Source organism: Drosophila miranda, chromosome XL, assembly GCF_003369915.1.
Source record: "Drosophila miranda strain MSH22 chromosome XL, D.miranda_PacBio2.1, whole genome shotgun sequence".
In the NCBI taxonomy this organism is placed as follows: domain Eukaryota; kingdom Metazoa; phylum Arthropoda; class Insecta; order Diptera; family Drosophilidae; genus Drosophila; species Drosophila miranda.
The window spans coordinates 16839875-16862848 of NC_046673.1; the positions used below are offsets into that span (position 1 = coordinate 16839875).

At 47.5% G+C, this 22974-nt stretch overlaps 3 protein-coding genes across 3 annotated transcripts in view; 2 read left to right on the forward strand and 1 right to left on the reverse strand.

The window, feature by feature from the left end:
- The window catches only part of LOC108164807, a 39468-nt gene that overhangs the window by 9993 nt on the left and 6501 nt on the right, over positions 1–22974 (reverse strand). The gene's annotated exons all lie outside the window — the stretch shown is intronic.
- LOC108164808 lies at positions 2110–3265 on the forward strand. Its single transcript, XM_017300728.2, has one exon. It carries the CDS (start codon positions 2181–2183, stop codon positions 2988–2990), a length of 810 nt encoding a protein of 269 aa, XP_017156217.1. The 5' UTR covers positions 2110–2180; the 3' UTR covers positions 2991–3265.
- LOC108164809 (protein nullo) lies at positions 11391–12291 on the forward strand. The gene has a single exon (XM_017300729.2). The coding sequence runs from the start codon at positions 11478–11480 to the stop codon at positions 12177–12179; it is 702 nt and encodes a 233-aa protein (XP_017156218.1). The 5' UTR covers positions 11391–11477; the 3' UTR covers positions 12180–12291.

The window sequence follows — 22974 nt, forward strand, 5'->3', positions numbered from 1 at the left end:
GTCCGCTTTTGCTTCTGCCGTGGGATGGCAGCTCATTGCGAAATCAATTCCAATCACGTGCAGCCAAATGCGGCGGCCAGCGGCTCGGAATGCCGGGGTTACGTGACTCCGACTCCGACTTCGACTGCCGCTCCCACTCCAGAGTAATACGGATGCAGATTTAGATGCAGGACTTAGGATCAACATCGGATAAGCAAGCAAACACACGGCACAGAGAGTGGCAGAGGGAGATCGAGGAGGAAAGTCCGGAACGGAAAGGAAACTCCGTCCGCTCGTTTTCCCAAGCCAAATATGCGGGAATTTTCACGATTGCGTGTGAAAATGCAACGAGAGGCGCGGCCCACACCCACACCCACACCCACACAAGGCAAAAGGCAGGAACACCAAATGTTGCCGCCGAGGTCAGGCTTGAGGTTAGTCCAAAACAAAGACGGGGCTAACCTCTGGCACCTCTGGCACACGAGACCCCCAAGCTGGGACGATTATCAGCTGCTTTCTGGATAGGGGATCTTTGCGAGATCGTTTCAAACCAAAAAACCCACTTGATCCTGCTAATCATAAAATAAATGTGTTAAGAATTGGAAAATTTGGAAGCAGTCCAACCACAAAAAAACCACTAGAATCAGGCAGCAATGAGCTGCGTCATGCACACGACATGTATGTGGTTTTCAACGATTGATCCTGAGAAGCATACAATAAATGTGTTAAGAAATAGAAAATTTCAAAGCAGTCCAACCACAAAAAACCACTAGAATCAATCAGCAATGAGCAGTGTCATGCACACGACATGTATGTGGTTTTCAACTATTTATCCTGCGAATCATAAAATAAATGTGTTAAGATTTACAAAATTCAGAATAAGTCCAACCACACGAAATACTGGAATCAAGCAGCAACGAGCCGCGTCATGCACACGACATGTATGTGGTTTCTAAAGTTTTCCCTTTTGCAGAATTTTCTTGTGCGTCTCAAGTCGAACAGTCGGGTTGATTCCACAGGTTAAATGTGTCTCAACATCTCATGAAATAACTAAAAGAGGTTTGTGAAGTGAAATCCAGACTGATGGATTGATAGAAATTTGTCTTTGCACAAATCACAAGTGGTTTTCTCTTGAGTATTAAACATCATTGCGAAGACCATTCGCCAGCTTTCATTGAGCACAAAGCGAGAGTCCATGATTTGGTGATTTGAAACGGCATTCACTTTCATTGGCATTTCAATGTTGATTTCGGTTTCGGTTTCGGTTTTGGCCTTGGATCGGGACCTCGTCCTAGTCCAGAATGAATGCAGCAGCAGGAGCGGACCGAACCTCCATTGAGGGAATTCGGGAGAAAGGAGAACGGAGAGCGGAACAATGGATCGAATGCCGATCGGTCGGTGCGGACAGCTGGGCTCTGGCTCGGTCTGGTGTTTGATTCGATCGGGCGATCGGTGCACTTGTGGCCGGCGTCAACGGCGTTCCGGGGTCTGCGCCACGGCGTTTGCACAACAATTGCCGCAGAGCCATAGACAGTGACAGAGGGAAAGCGGCGGCCTCCGCAGAGGAGAGCACAATGGGCCAAGGTCGCGACGCAGCTACAACGAAGCGACAAGCGACAAGGACAACTGCGCGACGATGTCGGGATGCGTTGGCCCGGCCCGGTCTATAGGAAAGTTTGGAACCGGAGGACAGCACTCGTTCGAGTAAAAGGGTTGAGCGAGGGAGAGAGTACAGTGTTTATGGATGGCTGATGGTTGCAATGGCAGGGAGATAGATCCTTAACTCGTTGGCCATATCGAAAGTGCTCGAATCAAGGACCTTGACGGACATCGGTGCGGACGAGCAGGTAGACCCCGTAGAACGAGAGAGGAGATCAAAATGTTGTTTTGACCAAATTGCCGGGCCATAAAACATTTGTCGTGATTCCTCACGAAATCCCCTTGGCCGTGTCGCGGGGATTAGGCCAGGCTAATCAGGTAGGTTATCAGCGGAGATAGAGAGAGGGAGAGACCTCTGGCCAGTGGTGGATTCCAGGAAATTCGCAACACTCGGAGAAAGCTACCTGCTCGGAGATAGGCCCTGTCCCTGCTGCCTATATAAGAGGCAGCTGCCACCAGGCCAAGCCAAACAGTTGACCACGAACTTCTCCAGCGAGAGAACCACCTAGAGAGAGCGCACATTCGTAGAGAAATCATAAAGCATGGGTTGTTGTTCGAGCAGCATGAAAATCAAGGAGCTGAGAGCCAGGCCAGAGCTGGAGGGCAGCATCTACTTGGCGGCAGGCAACGGCGGCAGTGGCAAGCGTCTGTACAGCAGTCGGAACAGCAGCGGCATGGGCAGCAGCTCCTGCAGTAGCAGCAGCAGCACCACCACGCGGAGCAGCAATCGGAGCATCTGGAGCCGGAGCAGGGCCATCTGCGATGACTTCTCCGAGCAGCCGCAGCAGCAGGAGATCAGGGAGCTGGACCTGGAGCGATCCTGCGGCTACTACACATGCAGCAGCTCGGCCTCCACACCCACAAAGCAGCAGCAGCACCAGCTGATGCGCACCCAGGACATGGGCAACAGCTCCACGGGCTCCGCAGAATCAAGCGAATCGAATGAGTCCACAGACTCCATTGAGTCCGCGCCGATGGTCAGCAATCTCGAGTGGGAGATGTACATGATGCAGCAGGCGCAGCGCATCATGCCAAAGACCTCGTCGCCCATCAGCCAGCGACGCGGTGAGGCTGGCGGCGACTCCTACAACAAGTGGCGCAACTATCTGCAGGGCACCCCCGCCCACATGCTGCACAACGTCACCCACATACCGGAGGCCATTGCCGGCCATTTCTGCCCCACCACCTTTCCGGCCTTTAGCGATCTAGAGGACATGGAGAGTGCGGCCAAGCGTTTCAAGGTGGACGTGCAAATAGAGGAGCAGATGGCCATCGACCCGGAAGAGGAGCCCCTCTTCACCACCTCACAGCTGCTGGCAGGGCATACGCACACCATCACCACGGACCTGTAGGGTGGGCTACCGCACAGCTCCGCCTGGCACGGAGCCGTCTCTCGGTGGCCCCCAAACGACTGGCAACAGGTGTGCCAGCTGTCAAACAGTTGGGCAGACAGGCAATCCCCATTCCCATTGCCCAGCAATGCTAATTATAAACGGATTGCTTCGATCCATGTATATACACGTATATTTTTTTGTCTAGATTAATTTTATCATAAGTGAGAGACAATCCAACGACTTGTAAACGATTGGATAATGCAAATATAATTATGAATTCAAACAAACGAAAAGACTTTTACATTTTACTAATTGCTGGAGAGGAAGAAGGAGGGCAGTCCCAGGAGGCATTGAAGGGCGAGACATTTGAAGGGGTTTAGGCAGGAACAAATCAGAGAGTGAGAATTCAAGAGGGACAAGCCCTGACAAAGACCATAGCAACACTGAATATCTAGGTCCTAAGATAGGACTTACATTACAATTACTAATTATACTAGTACGATATATACGATACTCTAAAAGTGTATAGGATTATATTAGATTTGTGGGGAAATGAATGTGTGTTACACCCCGTGGAAGCATTTCCGACCACTCAAAGAATATAGATTCTTCATTAGCCATTTCCGTATCAGAGACTAGAAGAGCTAGAGCAACCAGATTCATGGAGAACGACCATATCTAGGACATTGCCGAATCTGGATCAGATCGAAGGAACAAATCTATTACCAGGGGCTACGCAACGCCTTCCACTTTCTGTCTCTCTCTCTCCCACACACTCTTCGTCGTGCAATGTGTGCAGCCTCTGTCGGAGGGGAGCCAGACGTGATCCGATATAAATAGTTTGCCGATCTATGTACCTCTAGTCAGTGCCAGAACAAAATTGGATAAAAAACTAAAGAGGAACAGCGAATGGTTAGAGGAGATTCCACAAATACCACTAGTCTTTAAAAAATAACTTTATGATACAGGAACAAGTGGGTTTTTTAGGACGAATAAATTGAATGAAATGAAAATGCATTTAAAAAACTGCATTACAGGATTATAAAAGTTAGAACTGCTTACAGAATGGTCTGTTTTTTGATGGGGATTTACGTTTGTGAGGGAGTAGTTTTGTTGGACATTCACTCGTTTTTAAGCCAACTAATTAGCTGATTGCCAGCCACAAAATGGCTTAATTGGCATTTCATAATTTGCTGCCAGATAGAGAGGGGAGACCGCGACCACACCCCAGGGATAATGGCGGTAAAAGCGGGTAAGGCGCACAAATGAAATTGTTTTCTAAATAAATGTTGCCCCTCCTCGCCCATTCCGCTTAAAGGAGCCGCAATAATTAATGCAAACGAACCAAAACCAATCGAAACCGAAATGGACAAATAAATCGAAGCCAGAGATATGGCCCCGGACCAAATAAAACGATTATGGACTATGGCTGCCCGCGGCAACGGCCGTGTACGAGTCCGAATGTTTGCATACAGGAAACAAACAAACAAACAAAAAAAACACCGAAAAGAACTCGAATGGGGAGTACCCGAAAGACATATTGATTTTGTTTTTTTGCGTATGGATCCACACGATCCCTGAGGCACAAGATTGATCCAAGCTCTGGCAGATTTTCCATCTCTACTTGGGATTTGTGGGTTCCTTATTTATTCCGTCATATAAATGATGTTTCTTGTAGTTTTGTACCCCTGAATTCTGCAGTAATCTCCATTGAAGGGGCAATGAAAGAGCCCAAAATGTTCCACCATATCTACCATATCCCCAGGATATTTCCAGGATATCTGTGGATAGTATTGATTTGTGCAGTCTTTAGTCTTTAGTGACCATTATTCCCTGCCTGCTCCGAACACTCCACCCTCTGGCGCTGATTATTTACCAACGGAAACCTTCACCTGATACCTTAGCCTTTTCCTTCACGATTTTTGTGCTGACAAGCTGCTTTGGGACCTTCTTTTTCCATTCAATTGATATTCCCAACAGAGTGGGGGGGACTTGCATCAGAGCGCGAGCTGCCATAATTGGTGGCAGCGGCCCTCAATCGTTCAATCCACCAATGACGGGGACGTGGACGTGGACTTGGACGTGAACCCTAGGGCTATAATTTTGGTCTTGCGGCGGACCCAAAGTGCAGGGCCACTCGAATGGAGTGAGGGAGGGGGGGCAACGAGTGGGGTGGTCCTAGAAGTCCTAATTGCCGCCACTAAGAGCTGCATTCCAAGGAGGGACCCAGGGCAGGTGTTCCTTTCCGGACTTGATTATTGCAAAAGTTTTTCTCTCTCATTCGAGGACAGGGACAGGGACAGGGAAACAAATGAAAAGTGAAAAGTGTAGGTCGGGTCACCGCACGAGCACCGTTGCAGGGAGCCTTGGGAAAATGAGGTGCAAAATGGAGTGGTGGCGGGAGGGGAGGGGCGTGGGGGTATGTTGGTGAGAAGTTACAGTTGCTGCTGCCTCATGGTGCGAGAGTGCGAGAATTTTGTAATTTAATGTGCTCAATTTTCAATTCAACTTTTCGCGCTGTCTGTGTTTGTGTGTGTGTGTGGGGGGGGGGGGGGGGGACACACACACATCAAAATTATATAGAATTATTAAATTTCTTCATTTTGTGTGCCGTTCCGTCCCGTTGGCCATAAAGAACCCGAAGAGAAGAGCCAGTGGAGTGCCAGGGGAGGGCCAGAGGAGAGCCAGAGGAGAGCCAGAGGAGGGCCAGAGGAGAGCCAGAGAGGAGCCAGTGGAGAGCCGGACAGCAGCCAGGGGGGAGCCAGTGGAGGCTTTGCTCTTGGGCTTTGAGGGCCCCCTATGGGGCTGCCCCTTTTCCTTCATAAATAGTAAAGTGTGCAGCTATTTTATATGCATTTAAGGCATGAATGAAACTGCAAAGAGACACCCTCTCTCAGGGATTCTTTTGACTGAAAATTGAAATTGTAATTTAGGTTTTCCAAGGAAGGCATGGGTGCCATGAAATTATGGAGAATAATGGGAAATAGGATACAGTACAAAGGCAAGGAGCTTACCCATGAAAGCAAGGACTATTGGGAAGAGAAAGCTGACACGGAGGACGAGAAAAAAATTAGAGATTCTGAAGAGAAGGGGCCACAAGAAGAAGAGGAAAAATAATATAATTAAATAATTTATAATATAATATAATAATTAATATAATATAATAAATACAAATTAAATTAAATTAAATAGAAATATGAAAATTTGTAAAGTAATTCTTACGCTTCTCATGTCTTATTCTCTTCACTTTCTGTGCCTCTTCTACCACTTTCTTCCGCCGAGAAGAATTGGTCGAGAAGGAAAGCCCCATAGCTTTGTGGCCAAAGAGTGAAGGAAAATAAGGAAAACAGCGATGATTGGGTGTTTCCTTCCCTTAGGAGAAGGGATTTCTGCCATTTCCGGACAGCTTTTCCGTTCATTAAATCCCGGCCCCTCGTGGAATGGCTTTGGCGCTGGTCTGCTCTTGGCATTTAGCCCCCGACCTCCATGAAATATGCAGGTAGACATGCCACCGTTCGTGCCCCTTTGGAGACCAAACTTTAAAGTGACAAACTATTCGGGCAAAATGCATAATTCCGCCAGGCAGGCAGGCAGCCAGCCAGCCACCGGCACCTGGCTCAAACAACAGGTCCGATGGGCAAGGGCAAGGGCAAAGGCGAAGCGAAGCCGAAGCGAAAAGGGACTTTGCTGCCGTTTGACAGCCCAAAGTGTTTGGCTGACTCCAGAGCGACACGACACTTCCTCCCGGCCCCGAGGGGGCAGACCAGGGCAGGACATGGCACAGCACAGCAAACAAAGAGAGAGTCTTGAAAACAAAAGGCGGGAGGGCGAATCTCAAGTGCTGGCTCGAGTGCCTCATCCTTTGTGTTCCCCAGGCGCAGGACCAGGACCAGGACCAGGAGCAGCACATAAATCCCGCACCGCTTACGGCCGTAAGCCCCTCGAAATGCCAAATCGTGCCGCATGTACCGTGATCCGCTCTAATTACAATCTGCCACAATTGAGGATTGCTCGGCGTTGCGTGTGCTGGACCAAGGACCAAAGCCGTCCCAGAGAGAGGGAGAGAGAGAGAGAGGGAGATTTCTCTAATCATTTCTCCATCCTGCTCTGTCTCGGAATCTGGCAAGTCGCGTGCTTTGCGGTGTGAAATCTGGCCGAAGATTAAGGATTGGGCCGGGGATCATGGCCGCAGATTAACGGGATTCCATGGAGCGAAAGGGGCACCGAAAGAGGGAGACTCTCTCTCGACTCGGAGGCAGAGTGGACGAGAGAGCGTGCGGTAGGCGTGGTTAAGCTTGTAAATCCACGAAGCGGCGGGATTAGGCCATCTTGCGGTTTTAATGCTGCAGCTGCTCCACGCACTCCGTTTTAGCCCTCTAGCCCTGTACCGTTTCTCTAAGCCACATTTAAGCCATTTAGAGACGCTGATGAATTTATGGGATCGTCCTCCTCTCTGCCCTGCCCTGCTCTGCCCTGCCCTGCCTCCTTTGCTTATTGATTTTCCTCATGTGTGGAGATGGAAAATGCGGGAATCCGATGCGGGCAAACAGGAAAAGCTCCGGCTTCTGGCTCCACACACTTCTGATGGATAGTTCCATTGATTGGAGCTGGCAGGCAAAGAGCCCTCCCCTCCATCAACAACGAAATTGAAAACCAAGTTCAGCAAACAAAAAACATTTTCCTTTTTCGCTTGACGCTTAATCAAACGCAATTATGAAAATCATGTTTTCCCATGGTTTCCCATGGCTCCGATGCTCCGAGGCTCCGTTGCGACTGCGGAAATGCCCAGCAATCAGACGAACACACAAAATAGTCGTAAACATCTTTAATTACGATACAATTGTCTAGCATATATATTGGAAAAATCCAAAAAAAAAACCTCAAGCTCATTAAAAAAACTCAATTTTTTCGTTCATTTTTGGTTTATTTAGTACCACATTTCATTCTATAATTACGAAATACCGCAACCGATAAAGTTATACTGAGGTGCGGTTATTGCTAGTTGAAAAAAATCTACAAAAAAACTATTTAAGAACAGCAAATTTCTCCATTGACTATTTATGTCCCTCAATATTAAAGTAAACCAAACCAACCATCAATCATTTTTGAGCCAAATCAAAGGCATTATACAAAAATTAGTCTCATTCAAATATTTGCCGGAATGGGCGCTTGAATCGTAGGCCCCGAAAACCTTTTTGTTGTTCTTCCAATAATAAATGATGCTATATTGGAATTAGTTTCAATCTATCTGTGTATTAGGGAAAAAGTAGAGATATGATTGCCATTTCCTTCTCACTTCAGCTGTGTACAGTTGTCCCTCTGTTGGCTAGAATACGTACTGCCGAGTGCTGCCAAGCAGTCAAGGCACACGTGCCGGGACATCAGGATACCCCATGAACTCAGGGTCTATGTATTTCTATGAACAAAACTGCTCTCTCGAAGAATTCCATAAAAAGTTGATGCTCAATTACAGGGTAGCAGGACACAGAAAGAGTTTTGGCCAGCGAATGGATGGATGGAAGGAAGGGAGTGAAGCAGACGCACAAATTGTAAACCAAGGACTGGCTCCCATCTCTCTCTCTCTCTCCCTCTCTCTCTCCCTCTCTCTTTCGTGTGTGTGTCAAAATCACATTAGATGCTGTTAACTTTTGTCAGTGGCTTCAATATCGGTTTTTGTTTTTCCCATCAATATTTTTTTGTTCAATTTGTTTGCTTGCCCACAAATTGATTGATTGCTATTGATGCGTGATTTGTCCTTAACCCTGCCACACACACACACACACACACACACACACACGCACGCTGTTGTCCTTGCCCTTATCCTAAGCCGATTCCACCCAACGCCTCCCCCCTTTGCCCAGCAGATTTGCGGTCATCCGCAAATGGCTTTTCTTTCGTGCCACTAAATTAAACAGAACTAAATCAAAAGGCCACCAACGAATGTCCGAATGGGTGCGAATGGGTGTGTGTGTGTGTGTGTGGATACACCTATACATACAGACTCGTATCAGTGTTATCAAATTTGGCTTACACTTGACTTTGTATTAACTTTGTAATCTGCTGGGGCAGAGCTTGATTATGTGCCAGACATGCCAGAAGATTGCACAAATGGAGGACACAGAAAGGATTATCATTGGGAATGGAGAAAGGATGGATAGATCTGATTATCCAGATCCAGAGACCGGTATCTCAATTAGAGATTTAGAAAACTTAAGACCTGTTCTGGCCCTGAAGTTCTGTTTCAGTGACAGCCCCATAAAACACGAGTGGCATTCGATACACAAGAGAACCATCCATCTGTACAAAACTGTTTGGCTCTTTTATCTTCGTTTCGGAGGACAAACTTTTTCTGGACAGCCCCCACTCGCTGCCATCTCTTGTCTCTAGGGAATTCGTTGACACCTTTACACTCACACAGAGGGAGAGAGGACTCGCATGTGCAGCAGCAGGAGAGGGAATTCGATTTGCATAGGGCAAAAGGGTTGCAGATGCATTTTCTACAGAAATAAAGGGTTAGAATAACAGTAAAAAACGTCGCTGATTTTTTTTTTGTCCGTTTTTATTTGTTTTGGTTGCGTTTTATGACACGCCAACATGTTGGCCAGGTCGTAAAGGCGCCCTCTCGCCTCTCGCCTCTCGCCTTGCGCATTTTTCCATTTATTCCCCAGGTAGGAGTCGCAGAAATGGGAAAATTTAATTGAAAACCCCGACGGGAAAAATGCAAATCGCAATCAATTTTGGTAACAGCAGTCGTGCATATCCATCAAATATTTAAAGAGCAAATGCAAGCCACAACCCACAGATACAACCCACAGATGCAGATACAAATGTATCTATCTGATGCAATAATGATGCAATCATTCATTTAGTTTTTTCCATCAAATAAACTGTAGAACAAACTCGATTAAAGGCGAGTGCACAAATAGGAGAAGGAGGAGGTCCCTGCCTTCCCTTCAGGGATGCCACACTCACATGGTTTTCCCCTAAGCATACTTTCGCCCACAGCCTGATAAATGGTTTCTGCCACTCCCCCCGAACTATGCATGGTTCTCGCCGCCCCCTGCGACCTTCGTAGAACCCTTCCTGCCACTGACAATGATCTCTGCCTCCTGGCCCCCGCCTCCAGTTTCTGTTTCTATTCCATGCCACTTCTACATGGGGGGTATACGGCTCTGGGCTACAGATAGGTTGCCCTTCCGAGGTAGAGCAAAGTCCCATTGCCATACATGGCTGGTATTTGCCATCCAATCAGTGTAGCCGCTCCTTAGATGTTCCAACTAGAACGCCCCTATAGGGTACATCGTAGTTGGCTCTGCACAAAAATCCTCTTTTGGAATTTGCAAATTAATTTTTGGCTTTGTTTTTTTTTCGCCCTTCCGCACTGCACCGGACACTGCAGACCGCAGGCCGCACATCCTGCTTCCTGCTCCGGGGAGGGGGCGTGGGGCGGGGGGCGGCAGAGGGTGTGGCAAAAATAGTAGGTGTCGGTGTGGGTTTCGGGTTCATTAAAGTGAGAGAAAAAGAGTTTTGTTTCCATTTAAACGCAATTAGGGAATGCATTCAAAGTTGCTGCCACACCGAGGGTGTGTGGCAAATAGCAAATCTAATTAATGGGCACACAGGAGAGCTGTGTGTCCGTTTAAGGGCAGCTCCTAATTCACGTACCATCGGATCGGAGCTGCGTGTCCACTGTGGTCGAGTGTGTGGCCTTAAGGAGGGGCAAGGAAAGCCGCTTACACACACACCCACACACCCACACACTGTGGCACATACAGACAGAGACACAAGCACAGGGGCAGAGAAAGGGAGAGCTAGAGCAATGAGAATAATATTGATGAGGGCATTGCTGACATGAAAAAGCCACGTCCAATGCTGCCTGATTGACACACAAAGCAAGCAATCTGCAGGCCTCCCCCTCCCTCTGGCCACCCACATGCCACTCGCTCTCTCGCTCTCTCTCTGTGTGGCACTCTGTATGGGGCTCATGGCTCGTCCCTGATCCCTGGCCGTAATGGCTGCCACTGCAATTCATTAACAATTTCCCCCACACCACCCCCTCCCCCCAGCAGCAGCTTTCCCCACGACTTAAGTGGCCTGCCGCCCGTCATTCCGTGTCTCTTCTAGCAATTACCAGACGCGTCCATGTAGTGCCTGTAGAGAGGGTGCCAGCAGGCGCCAGCAAATGACAGACCATTAGACGGCCAGGCTTCGGGCAGGCTTTAATTTTGGTTGCACGTGCAACCTCAACCTGATGGCCATAAAAAGGGAGTCGCGACCGAAAAACAAATCCAAATCCCCGCCAAATGTTGCCACTCATAAAACGATGCAAAAACAAGGGGATTATGGTCAGGCGGGGTTTTTATAGAGGTAGCAATAAGACTCCGGATCGGGTCCCTATAGGCAGGTATCCCTCAGGCCTGGATCCAGGTACCAGCGGAGGGATATATAAGCACCAGGCCCGGGGACAGTCGGCATCAGTTGCCAGCGAGAACCGAAGCAAGCATCATGGGCAGCACACACTCCAAGAAGGACTCCGAGGACACTACCAGTCGGGCCTCTGACGGGATCTGCTGCGTGGTGCCACGGCCGCCACGACTGTCCACCATCCTGCGGATGCTGCGGCGCCACCTGGGTCCGGCCCAGAACAAGCCGAAGAAGAAGCAGAAGAGCGTGGCCAAGCGACGGGCCCTGCTGCGACCAATGCCCAGATGCTCCTCCTTTGGCTCCTGCGGCACCCTGCTGACGCCCACCAAGCGTTGCCCCACGACCGGCTCCAGAGCTATATCCACCGCCGATCTGCATTACGCCCAGTGGAAGTGCATGTTCGAGCAGGATCAGCCGCAACAGCAGCCGCGGCAACAACAGCAGCAGCAGCACAACACCAGCGAGACCCTCTCCGGCCAGACCACGCCCCGGGGCTTCCCCTCGCACACGGACCCCAGCCGCTGCCTGGTGCCCGAGGAGCCGCTGCCCTCGCTCCAGTCCCCCCTGTACGACTACGTCGGCAACCTCAAGGTGCGCCGTCGCCTCAGCCTGCGCACTCCGCTGCGCCGGCCCTCCTCCGCTCGGCAGCGGACCCAGGCCCAGGCCCAAGACCAGGCCCGCGCCCGTCTGGAGGCCCAGCTGGAGAGGGAGCTGCGCGACCTGGAGGAGTACTACGGCGGATTCCACTTTTCGCAGCGTGGCGAGCGGCTCGTGCGCATCTGAGAAGCGGCCATCAAAGACACAGAAAAAAGAAAGCCAACATTGTGATAGCTTGTAAGCCTAGTTAGTAGTTTTCCAGTAAGAGAGTTGAATAAAATTCGTAAGCAAAAGGAAATTGGATGAGGTGTTATTTTAATTATTAAGGGGCGATTAAGGGGTGGATAAGGGGTGAAAAAGGGGCGGGTAAAGAGCGGCTAAGGGGTGGATAACACTTTTGAAAAATTCAGAGAGGAATGCAGTTCGATTTCTATGAAAAGATTATGGATTCGATTCAAGAACACGACTCTTAAGGTTATATACGATATATTCTAAGCCAGTCTAGAGGTCTAGCCAGCGCTTTCAAAAATAAACAAAATACACAAAATTCATATTGATTTAATTGGAAATATATTCCCCAGTCACAAAGCAACAAGAAAACAACAGCGGCCGATGCCTGTATCCCAGCGAGACCCCCACCGATACCGATACCAAGCTTCGATATTCGATAGGTATCAATTACAAGGGCAATACAAGGAGTAATGTGGAATACAATGAAACATCTACAATGAAAATTTAATATATATCAATAATAACATAAATGGCTCTAAATAATTAAAGAAAATCGTATTTTGAATCAAAAATGTTTTGTTGATAATTGTTAATATTTAATTGTAATTAAATCGAAAGCGATTGCAGCGATTCGCTATACCCATTCGGTATTGTGCTTACAGCAAATAATTAACAAAATTTTAAACATTTTCTGCCACTATTTTTAGCACGATTAAAATTCACAGAATTCAGAATCGAGAGCATCACAATTATTGAACGAAATGGCGAGGCGCTGCGATGCGATGCGATGCGATGCGAGGCATAATGAATGCCTCGAAGTAGACACTCAGAATGTGGGGCAGGGTCAGAACGGAATGCGACCGGGGCTGGGGCTGGGGCTGGGGCTGTGGCTGTGGCTGTGGCTGAGGCGGGGACTGTGGCTGTGGCTGGGGGTGATGGGTGTTAGACAGATGAGAGGCGAGCCAATTAATCAGTTGCCGCCGGCCAAGACCAAGAACCGGGCCAAGAAACAACAAGCAATAATGATATGCAACAACAGACAAAAGGCAGACATCAAGAGAGAAATGAAAATGAAAACTGAATATTTTCTAGCAATTGCTGTTCCTCGGAGGGGGGGGCCTTGCCCGATTTTAGGCTGGCGGTTGCCCCATTCAGAAGCGCTTTGGCAGAAAGTTTTCTGATGACTTTTCAATCAGCCAATTTGCCACAATTTGAGCAACGGCTGATGATGGGTGCCACATTTAGCTGCCCCCAATCGGATGCACTTCATTCGTCAAAACAATCCACATGCCGTCTGCGGCCAGTGGCAAATCATGCAAATTTCACTGTGAAATATCTGCAACATTTGTCAGGTTGAACGAACCCCCAAAACGCGCGGCAAACAAAGAGAAAAGCACTTGAACGCAATGAAAATAATAAGTACTAAATGGGGCCTACTAGGGTGGTGCTATACGGCTATGGCTATGGATTAAAATCTCTCAAAATACGGAATACCAGCCTGCTATGTCGGGGATTATTGATGGGGAAATTCGTTTTCAAGCTACCCTTTAAGGAACTGCCACAAAAAGTTTATATCCGGAATCGAAAAGAAATATTTTTAAACCATTTTTGATTTTTATTGTGTGAACAATTTTGTTCGAAACTTTCAATATGTTGGAAAAACTGCGCGAACTCCTTAACGCTAAGCTGGAATCGGAGCCAACCATGTGGCAGAGGATTTGCAAATATTTCCGCCGGAAATGTGAGCCAGATTATCCAGAATACAGCCATGAAGAGGCTTGGCATCGTCACGTTGATGGTGCTCGACTTTGTGCAATTTTTGATGGACCATACATCCCACATCGTGGTGCTGTACTTCCTTGTCAAATTCATAGTACGCTTGGCAAAGGCATTATTTACGCGACCGCCAATACCGCGTATACCGGGACAGCAGCCGGAGGGACAGCAGGCGGCGGGACAGCAGCCGGAGAGACAGCAGCCGGCGGGACAGCAGCCGGAGAGACAGCAGCCGGCGGGACAGCAGCCGGAGAGACAGCAGCCGGCGGGACAGCAGCCGGAGGGGCAGCAGCCGGAGGGGCAGCAGCCGGAGAGACAGCAGCCGGCGGGACAGCAGCCGGAGGGACAGCAGCCGGAGGGGCAGCAGCCGGAGAGACAGCAGCCGGAGTAGCAGCAGCGCCCAGAAACTGTGGACTTATAGAACCAAGTTGCTGCTTTTGGTTTGAACACGAAAAACCTTGAATATTTGTTGGTCAATAAACTGATCTTTGCTCGTGTAATGGTGGCTTTTGTTCCTTAAGATTCTTCTGTAAGCATGGGTTGAGAACGAGCGGCTTTCTGCTCAGTAAGGAGCCACAAAGGATCATGTTCAGTGGGGTGGCACATTGGACAGTGGCGTCGACACTGCATCGGTAAAAATATGCATTAAAGCACACAATATATTCCAATTTTGACATTTATTTCAAGGGCTTACTATGTTCTATACAAAGATACAAAGATAGCCAGTCGATAGATGAATTAAAGAAGAATTTGGGCAGAATCCAGGGACAGCTATGGCTGATATTCCGTCTAAAAGATACCACGCTAATGGCATATCCGACGAAGGGCTATACGCTTTCTTGAATAGATGAAAAATAAACCGATATTTAACTGGCTGATGGAGGTTTCCCTTGGCACACAGACCCCTCAAATGTCAGGCAGCCCATCGATGCGGCCCGGCCACAAATATCCATCATTGATCCGATGGCGACACTGTGACCATTAACCCCAGAGGCCAGGGACAGCAAATGTCGAATCGATACAAGAAACCAGAGCCAAAAGCCAAAAGCCAAAAACCAAAGTCAGTCGACGTCACGTCAGAGCGCAGCAAAATCAACAAATGGAAACTAATAGGCAATTACGAGTACGGGTACACGGGCACAGGCACAGGCACAGGCAAATGTCGGAACGGAGAAGCCACTAAACGATGGCTGGTGGAGGAGAAAGTCGATCAAATCTATTCTCTGTGCGGCTCTCTCTGCTGGCAGAGGGTATTACGATCTGAAACAGATGTTTGCAATGCAGAGAATAGAGTAAATATTATTGGTCAGAGCTGAGAGTCCATTAGTCCATTAATTGTGCAGATATTCGGTAGAACACTCTGAGGGATTGATGGGGGTTTCCATTCAAGCAGTTTGTTCAACACATCATTGCCATTCCGCGAATGTATAAATCACATAATAGACACTCGGAATATTCTTGGGGAATGGAAAATCGGAGGCCAACGCCAACAAGTACGTAGAGCTTATTCGCAAATATCGAATATTCCGCTCATCCGAAAGTGCTGATTGGGCAAAGAATGTCCCCATTGACATGCGATAAGATTTTAACAAGTGTTGGGCCTCGGGAGAGGTGAAACCACTCTGCCCATCCTTAGACAATGCTCCACTTAATCAGAGTATTATTCTGTCCAACCACATGGAAATTGTCCCCCAGTGGAATAGTCGGGCGGCCAAAATCGTGGCATATTTATATTTCTTCTGATGGGAAATTTGATTTTACGCTATTTATTGAAATTTATTTATACTTTATCTAGTCTTTGGGAAAAATCAACAGCCGTGACGGAGACGGGGAACGGGTACGATGACGATGATGAGCAATCTCCGCGTCATCCTGTTTGATTTCCTGGAAGGGGGGGGTAGGGAGGGCGAAGAGGTAGGTTCGAGCCCCATGCATACATTACTCCCCCGTCCTTTTGCCTATCCTATTTGCCGCTTTCTTTTGCCACTTTTTCTCCATCTCTTGCCTCTGCTCCTCCTCCTTCTTTTTCTGCCTCGTTTCGCATCCCGTTCACGCTGACGCTGTCGCTGAGGCCGCCGTTGATTGTGTGCAAATGATAGCAATATGGCAACAATCTTTATATCTTTCCACCCCACCCATTCTCTCACTCCCTCTGCCTCTGCCTCTCCTGCCCCTGGTCCTGGCCCCTTCTTCGGACAGGCATTGTCGCTGCGCTTGTTTGTTATTGTTATCATTATCATGACCTGGCTGATGACGATGAGGATGATGATAATGATGATTGCCATGTGACTGCCAGGGTATGTGGGATCTGGTTTGGACTCGACAATGAAATAAGTCTCTGGTGTTGCCTCCATGTCTTCGCCTCTCGCGATCAAGGTCTGTCCTTATACCGATCGAATGTAAGGGGTATGAGTGGTGCTCTATGAAATGAGAGTAATACGACAATGAAAACAGTTTAGAATTAATTTCTGATGAGCTAATGAGAGCTACAGGACATGTGTGCCGGGTATAGGGACCAGAATATGATTAGAAATCTGTTTATAGCTGGGTTATTTTCATATGCGATACTTGGATACCCCTAGTGTAGAATTTCTGGCGGAATTTCTGAAGAAATCTGGTCTGTATTTCTCTATATAGCCGACAGAGGATACTCCCATGGCTAGGGCAGTGGTCACACAGGCTTCTCATATATTTGGAAATCAGAACAGACCAAAACGAGACCCGAAACAGATCGTGATCATCCGTTTTTCCCCATTAAAGTGGGGGCCCCCAGGACACGTTCGATAGTCCTTCCCATATCTTGAGCTTTTTACAGGCTACAGTTTGGGTCTGTTCTCTTGGGTCCCTCTGTCGCCATTTAGAAAAATAACAGTTCATTTCCATGTATGTGCGTGTGCATGCGTATGCGTATGCGCCTGCCTTGTGGGCAGGGAGTGGGGGGAGGTGACAAGTTCATCCTGTTATAAATTATTACATGCTCGAAGACGAAACAAATTTCATTTGAGGATGTGCCCCCTCCGATGATGACGATGTGGCGTCATCAGAGTCCTTTCCTCCGTACTGTGTCCTGTGTCCTGCGTTCTCTCTTTATGTGTGTGCTCGGAGCGTTTAATTAAATTTTAATGACACTGCACACTACTAAATCATGGTCGCACAAATCCTCAGAAGGATTCGAGCGAATTTCGGGATAATAAAACGGAATCGAGAAACGGAGAAGGGACCAAAGTACACAGACGGCAGAGAGAGCAGAGAGGAGAGCGGAGAGCGGATCAACATGGACTTAGAGTGAAGCCCTGAGACCTGCTGTCCTTGGGCCCGAAGCCCACTTAAGGCTCACGGGGCGTATACGCAATTAGCTGACTTTAATTTATGTCGCAGCCTCTCCGCCAGCCACTTCTCCAAAAATGACAAAGGGATAAAAAAGCATTCCCAAACAAAAAATACATATATATATAAATTGGGCAGCAGCAGGACAGCGACAGAGGGACAGCGGGGGTGGGGTAAGAGCTTTTGATGGGACTTTGGTCTAAGCCAGAACGCGTAAGTGGCAATTAAAAAGCGAGAACAAGGACACCGCCAGAAAAGCAGGCCGAAACGAGGCAAAATAAACCCAAGTAAATCAAGAAAATGGAGTTTTATATTATGGATACAGCCTTCAGGCATCTTTTAATTGCATCTCGGGATCTAACAGATGCACATCTCGATGCATCTTTCCCAGGCGGAGCCTGCCCTGTGCTTTCATCTAACTTTCAGCTCAGTTTGCTTTCAGTTTGCCGAGAATATTTACCGTAAGTCTTGTGCATTTGTTTATCTTCCATATTTACTTTCACTTTGCACTTGGTCGGGGCTCCAGCTTGTTGCCTTCGTTGTTTGCCTTACCAAAAAGCAAACACAAAACAAACCGGCTTTACCTTTCAGCTTCCCAAAAAGTTGGGACCTGCTCTGGCCACACGCCCCCCCACCCCACGCCCCACACCCATTACTAGTGCCACCTACTATTTCCAAGCAAATGCACAACAATAAATGTTCGCATTCTCATTCTTTTCATAATTCACCATCATTCATCTCAATACACATGCCGGGCCGCCTCCCTGCACCTCCCTGGACCTCCCTGGACCTCCCTGGCCCTCCCTGCACCTCCCTGGCCCTCCCTGCACCTCCCTGCACCTCCCTGGCCCCCCCCGCGCCTCGCTCCAACTAAAACAAAGAAGTTGAGCAAAAGAATGAAAATGGAAATGGCAAAGAAAAGAAAAGCATAAGAAAAGCGAACGAAATTTCTATAGTATACTTAGCAGGGCGCTTCAGCAATGAAAGTGCCATTGAAATAAAAGCAAAAGGAGAGGAGAGGAGAGGAGCAGCTGGAGCAACTCAAGGAGAGCCAGGGGGGGATGTGTCCCATGGATTGGCCATTTTGAAGGCAAGAATGTATATGACGCCATAATTGCACGCATCAAATGGAGCAGCGGAAACAAAAGGATGCAAGGAGCAGCCAAAGAGGGGGAGGACGGAAAGGAGCAGGAGCAGGAGGAACGCTGGAATGAGTAGCTAAATCCCATGGAGAAAGATCAAAAGAGGATCCGAGAATAATCAGAGTATCTTCTGCTAAAGGAGGACCGAGTACATGGTGAAAGTGGACCGTGAAGTGAAGTGGAAAGGGGACATAGTGGACCAAAAACAATAGAAACATAAGAAGATGGACCATGTAAGATCGAGCACAGAAGCAGCTAAAGAAGCAGCAGACTCTCCAGATGGAAACCTGGATGAACAGAATCCATTAAAGACCCATTTGATGGGGGAACGAATTGAAAGAGACTCGATAAAAAGGGAGCAGAAGAGCGATAATCATTACCAGGGATGCGTGGAAATTGTGCAACAAAGCGTTGCAAATCCTCCACCCCCTTCAGCCTAATCAACCCTACCATAGACCCCGCCGTGAGGGTCCAGAACCCTCTCCTGTCTTCTGTGTATGATTATTTCGCGTTTTATTTATTTTTTGCGGGTTCTTCCGCTTTTTTACCCCATTTTATTAGCTGCCCTTTGTTTTTTTTCCCATCGTCTGTCCTGATTGTTTGCCCAAAAGGATATTAAGTCAATTGCAGAGCACGGCCCAAGGGCAGGACCAGGACCAGGTACAGGAGCAGCAGCACCAAGCCCAATTCCAAACCCAATCGCAGTCGCATTCCCATACCAAATTCCACGACTCCCTGCCCACAATGTGAATATTAAATTTTATGATTTTGGGACGAGCTCAAAGCCACAGCCACAGCCAAAGAGGTGGAATTTAAAGGGGCAACCTTGAAGGAAGCAAAAAAAAATCGAAGGTAATTTGAAGAGAGATAGTGGAGTGACGGAAGGAGGAGGCGTGTGGCACACTACGATTTTCGAATGCTCTTCAGGGCTCTCCTCGCCGGCCAAGTGCCAATTACCATGATTGCCCCAGTGACAGATCAGGCACGATTGATGCCTTTATGCCACACACACACACACAGACACACACACGCACACGCCCCTCGAGCCACTCACCGCATATCCTTTGAGCATATGTATGTCTTGGGTTTCGACCACAAAAACTTTGTCAAGAGCTGGCTTTGTTGGGTCACCCATGGAGCAGGGACTTCCCTGGTCTACTGGCTTTCCCTCACAGCGATATGCGAATGCTCTAGCTTTGGAGCTTCGGATTTGTCGGCTTTGCCTTTGGGGATGTCCTTTCTTCCCTCCCATCCATTCATGGATTCCTTTGCTCTATGCTCCTATGCCTATGCTCCCTATTCCTAGAAGCATATTCTCTATCGTGTTGGCTCTCTTTCTAAAAGAGGGAAAACTAAACAAATTCCGACTGACTCTTCTTTTTGCGATCTCGCTGCTGTTCATAACGAGTGCTTTTATAGCGAATGCATGCATTCATAGAAAGTGCTTTCATATCGAGTGCTGTAACAACGAGTGATTATTGCTGGAGTCTCGCGTCTCTCCGGCTCTCGCTGAAGTGCCGAAATGGCGTGTCCTTTCTCCTATTACCGCTGTAGTCCTTGAGGCTGCATAATTCCTCACTTAGCGAAAACACCCTGTTCGACCGTCGCATTGCCCTTGAATGGAGCTTGAATCCAGATTCAGATTCAGATTCAGAGTCAAAATCAATGGGAATCGTACAATGGGCGCGTAGGCCAAGGAAATCCGAGCGCGGCCGAATGCAGTGGAAACTTTTGATAAACTTTGACCAGAGACAATCCATAGTGAGGATTTGTCGGCGGTTTGACGGGGTCGGGGTCGGGGCTATAATGATGGGGCTGGTGGTGCGTTAGTTTGGTTTCTGCTTTGGTTTCAACCTTTGTTCGAGACCCCTTTATCCCTTATCCGTTGCCTGCGGTTGCCCTGGTTTCTTTTGTCTGGCATTGTCTCGTTTGTTTTGGTTCTGTGCCGTTCTGTTCTGTTCTGTTCTGTCTGTCTGTCTGTCTGTCGTTTTCCTTTCCCTCGCTCTCTCCACAGATTATCAGAGCCGTCAAATTGATTTCAAATGTAAATAAACCATCCAGAGGCCCATGCTCGCCCACCAACAACCTCATGCCTCACACTGCCTCATGGTCATAATTGTGGGTTAAGCTTTTGACTTTTGCCTTCTAATTTGTCCATCTTCTCTACCGTTTAGTCTGTTGCTTTAATATTTAAATTAGAGGTTAGGTTTATTTGATGCTTCGAGGCTTCTAGAGAGAGAGAGTGGGAGGTAGGGGGGGCTCTGGGATGGCCAGCATATTTCGCATGTTTACCTTTCGACCCGATATGCATAACTCAAACAAACAAACGACTGTTCCACCCACGACCCGCCCCCTGCTTTCACCTTTGCATTTGTCTAAATGGAAATTGATGGGACCAGGCGGGGGGGGGGGGGGGGGTGGGCACACCGAGCCGGCAACAGTTCATGTCCAGCCCACTGATTGATGATGATGGCCAAATATTTGTTTACATTCAAGCACAACAGATCATCGGGGGCTGCTGCAGACGCGGCCCTGGCCCTGGTGGGGGGATAGCTTGTTCCCGAAAACTTTTTGTACCAACCAAATGAATATTCATATTTATGTAGATATATATCTTTTTCATAATATCTCGAGGCAAATCGAGGTAAAAGTTTCGCTTCAGTGAGAACTATCCCAGTCGGGATTACATGAATAAATATTTATATGTATCTCTGGATATCTCTGCTTCAACACGAAGAAAACATATAGGACTATGGGGACTAATAAGGGTAATTTTATGTTTAAGAACTGTTCTATAACATTCCTTTCCTGAATGCTTAATTCGATGATTTTATGTACAGTCACTACCTTAAGTATGAGCACAGAAATAGCTTGTCAATCAACTGCTTTTTGCTGAGATTTTCCATTGCGATTTTTAAAGGAAAACCAATGTTATAGGATAAATTAAACAACTTTTCTGTAACTTTACTATTTTTTTAAATTTTTTTAGCCAAAAAAGGTTTTAAAATTACAAGCTCAAAGTTCTTTTCTCTAGATAGATTTTGGTATATTTATCATATATATTTAACTGCATATTATAGAGATATCTTTTATCATTCCGATAAAGTTTTTTGTCCAGGCAGAAATTTTCCTTTTCTAATGTAATTCTAAAGAAATTTGAGATCTTTAGGCAATATTATATTATTCTATTATTGTGGCAGTTTGAAAGTTTCCATCTATTGTAGATAGAAATAGATTCATCTTTCAAGTGAGTCATATAAATCTTTAGTAGAGTTTCCCTTTACCGAAATCAATTCAAGTTAAGTTTTTTGTGCCGCAAACTTTTGAAAAACCTGCACTTGGACCCACCCTATTCGCACTCAGTGTGCGGCCAAGAAATACTAAAAATTTAGAAGAGAAAAATAAACAGCAACAGGAAAATCACATGTCAAAAGCGAACACTTTTAATTAGAATTCAAATGCAAACAAAAAGCAATAGCCAGGCCCATATTCCGATCAAATATGCGAAGCGGACGTATCCGAAAATGTATCTCCCAAATGGAAATTCGCTTTAAAATACAGGAACTGCACGAATTCATGGGGCAGAGTGCAGTGTGTTGAGTGGCGCTTGGCAATGATGCAGACGAGTGTCTGTGCCACCAGCCACCAGCCAGCATCCAGCATCCAGCATCTGCAGCTCTTGTTGGCTCTGTCCATGTTGCCTGCTGTTCTGGCTGTTTCTCTTGTGAAAAACTGCTACGAACATGCAATTTTCGCATTTTTTTCGAGAGGCCATGGAAAATGTGAAACATTTTTGGAATGGCACAGACTAGGTGTTGGCATTGTTGAAGTGGCTACTGGTTGTGGGATTTGCACTGCACAAATCCACTTGAAGGCGGTAGGGTTTTTCGCATCCAAATTGTAATTAAATATTTTCAAATAGCTCTTTAGAAAGGAGAGAATCAGTTTTGGGTACTATTGTTTTGCAGGAATTAGGGCTAGAATAGAGTTCTCCTTCAGGAAAAGTGATTCCTAAAACCAATTGCATTTTTTTGGGTGCCGCAAAATGCAATACCATGGATGGGAACACATCACAGAACGAGCGTCCCACAGACTGGAGACAGCTGTGGGGGTCACTCATCACAAAGCTGAAACAAATTTCCCTGCATTTCGATGCAATCCTCAGGCCCCAGTCTCGACTTGAGTGGACGAAAACTGTTGCAGGGCGAGCAAGAGGAGCATAAGGAAGAGCATGAGGAGAAGCAGGAGGACGAGCATGAGGACGAGCCTGAGGAGGAGCATGTGGAGGAGCAAGAGGAGGAGCATGTGGACGAGCATGAGGACGAACATGAGGACGAGCCTGAGGCCGTGGACATCGTTAGGAGGATAGTTTTGGGTGGCCATTTGGGTAATTATCCATTGAGCAGCTTACAAGTTTAATCCCCAAGACGGGGGGCACGGGCAAAGGGACCTCAAATTCCCCTGATGGACGATTTCAATTAGAGCCACCACTTACCCCTCGGCCC

Coding starts and splice junctions, on each gene's coding strand:
- LOC108164809 (XM_017300729.2), top strand. CDS start 11,478: ATGGGCAGCACACACTCCAAGAAGGACTCCGAGGACACTACCAGTCGG.
- LOC108164808 (XM_017300728.2), top strand. CDS start 2,181: ATGGGTTGTTGTTCGAGCAGCATGAAAATCAAGGAGCTGAGAGCCAGG.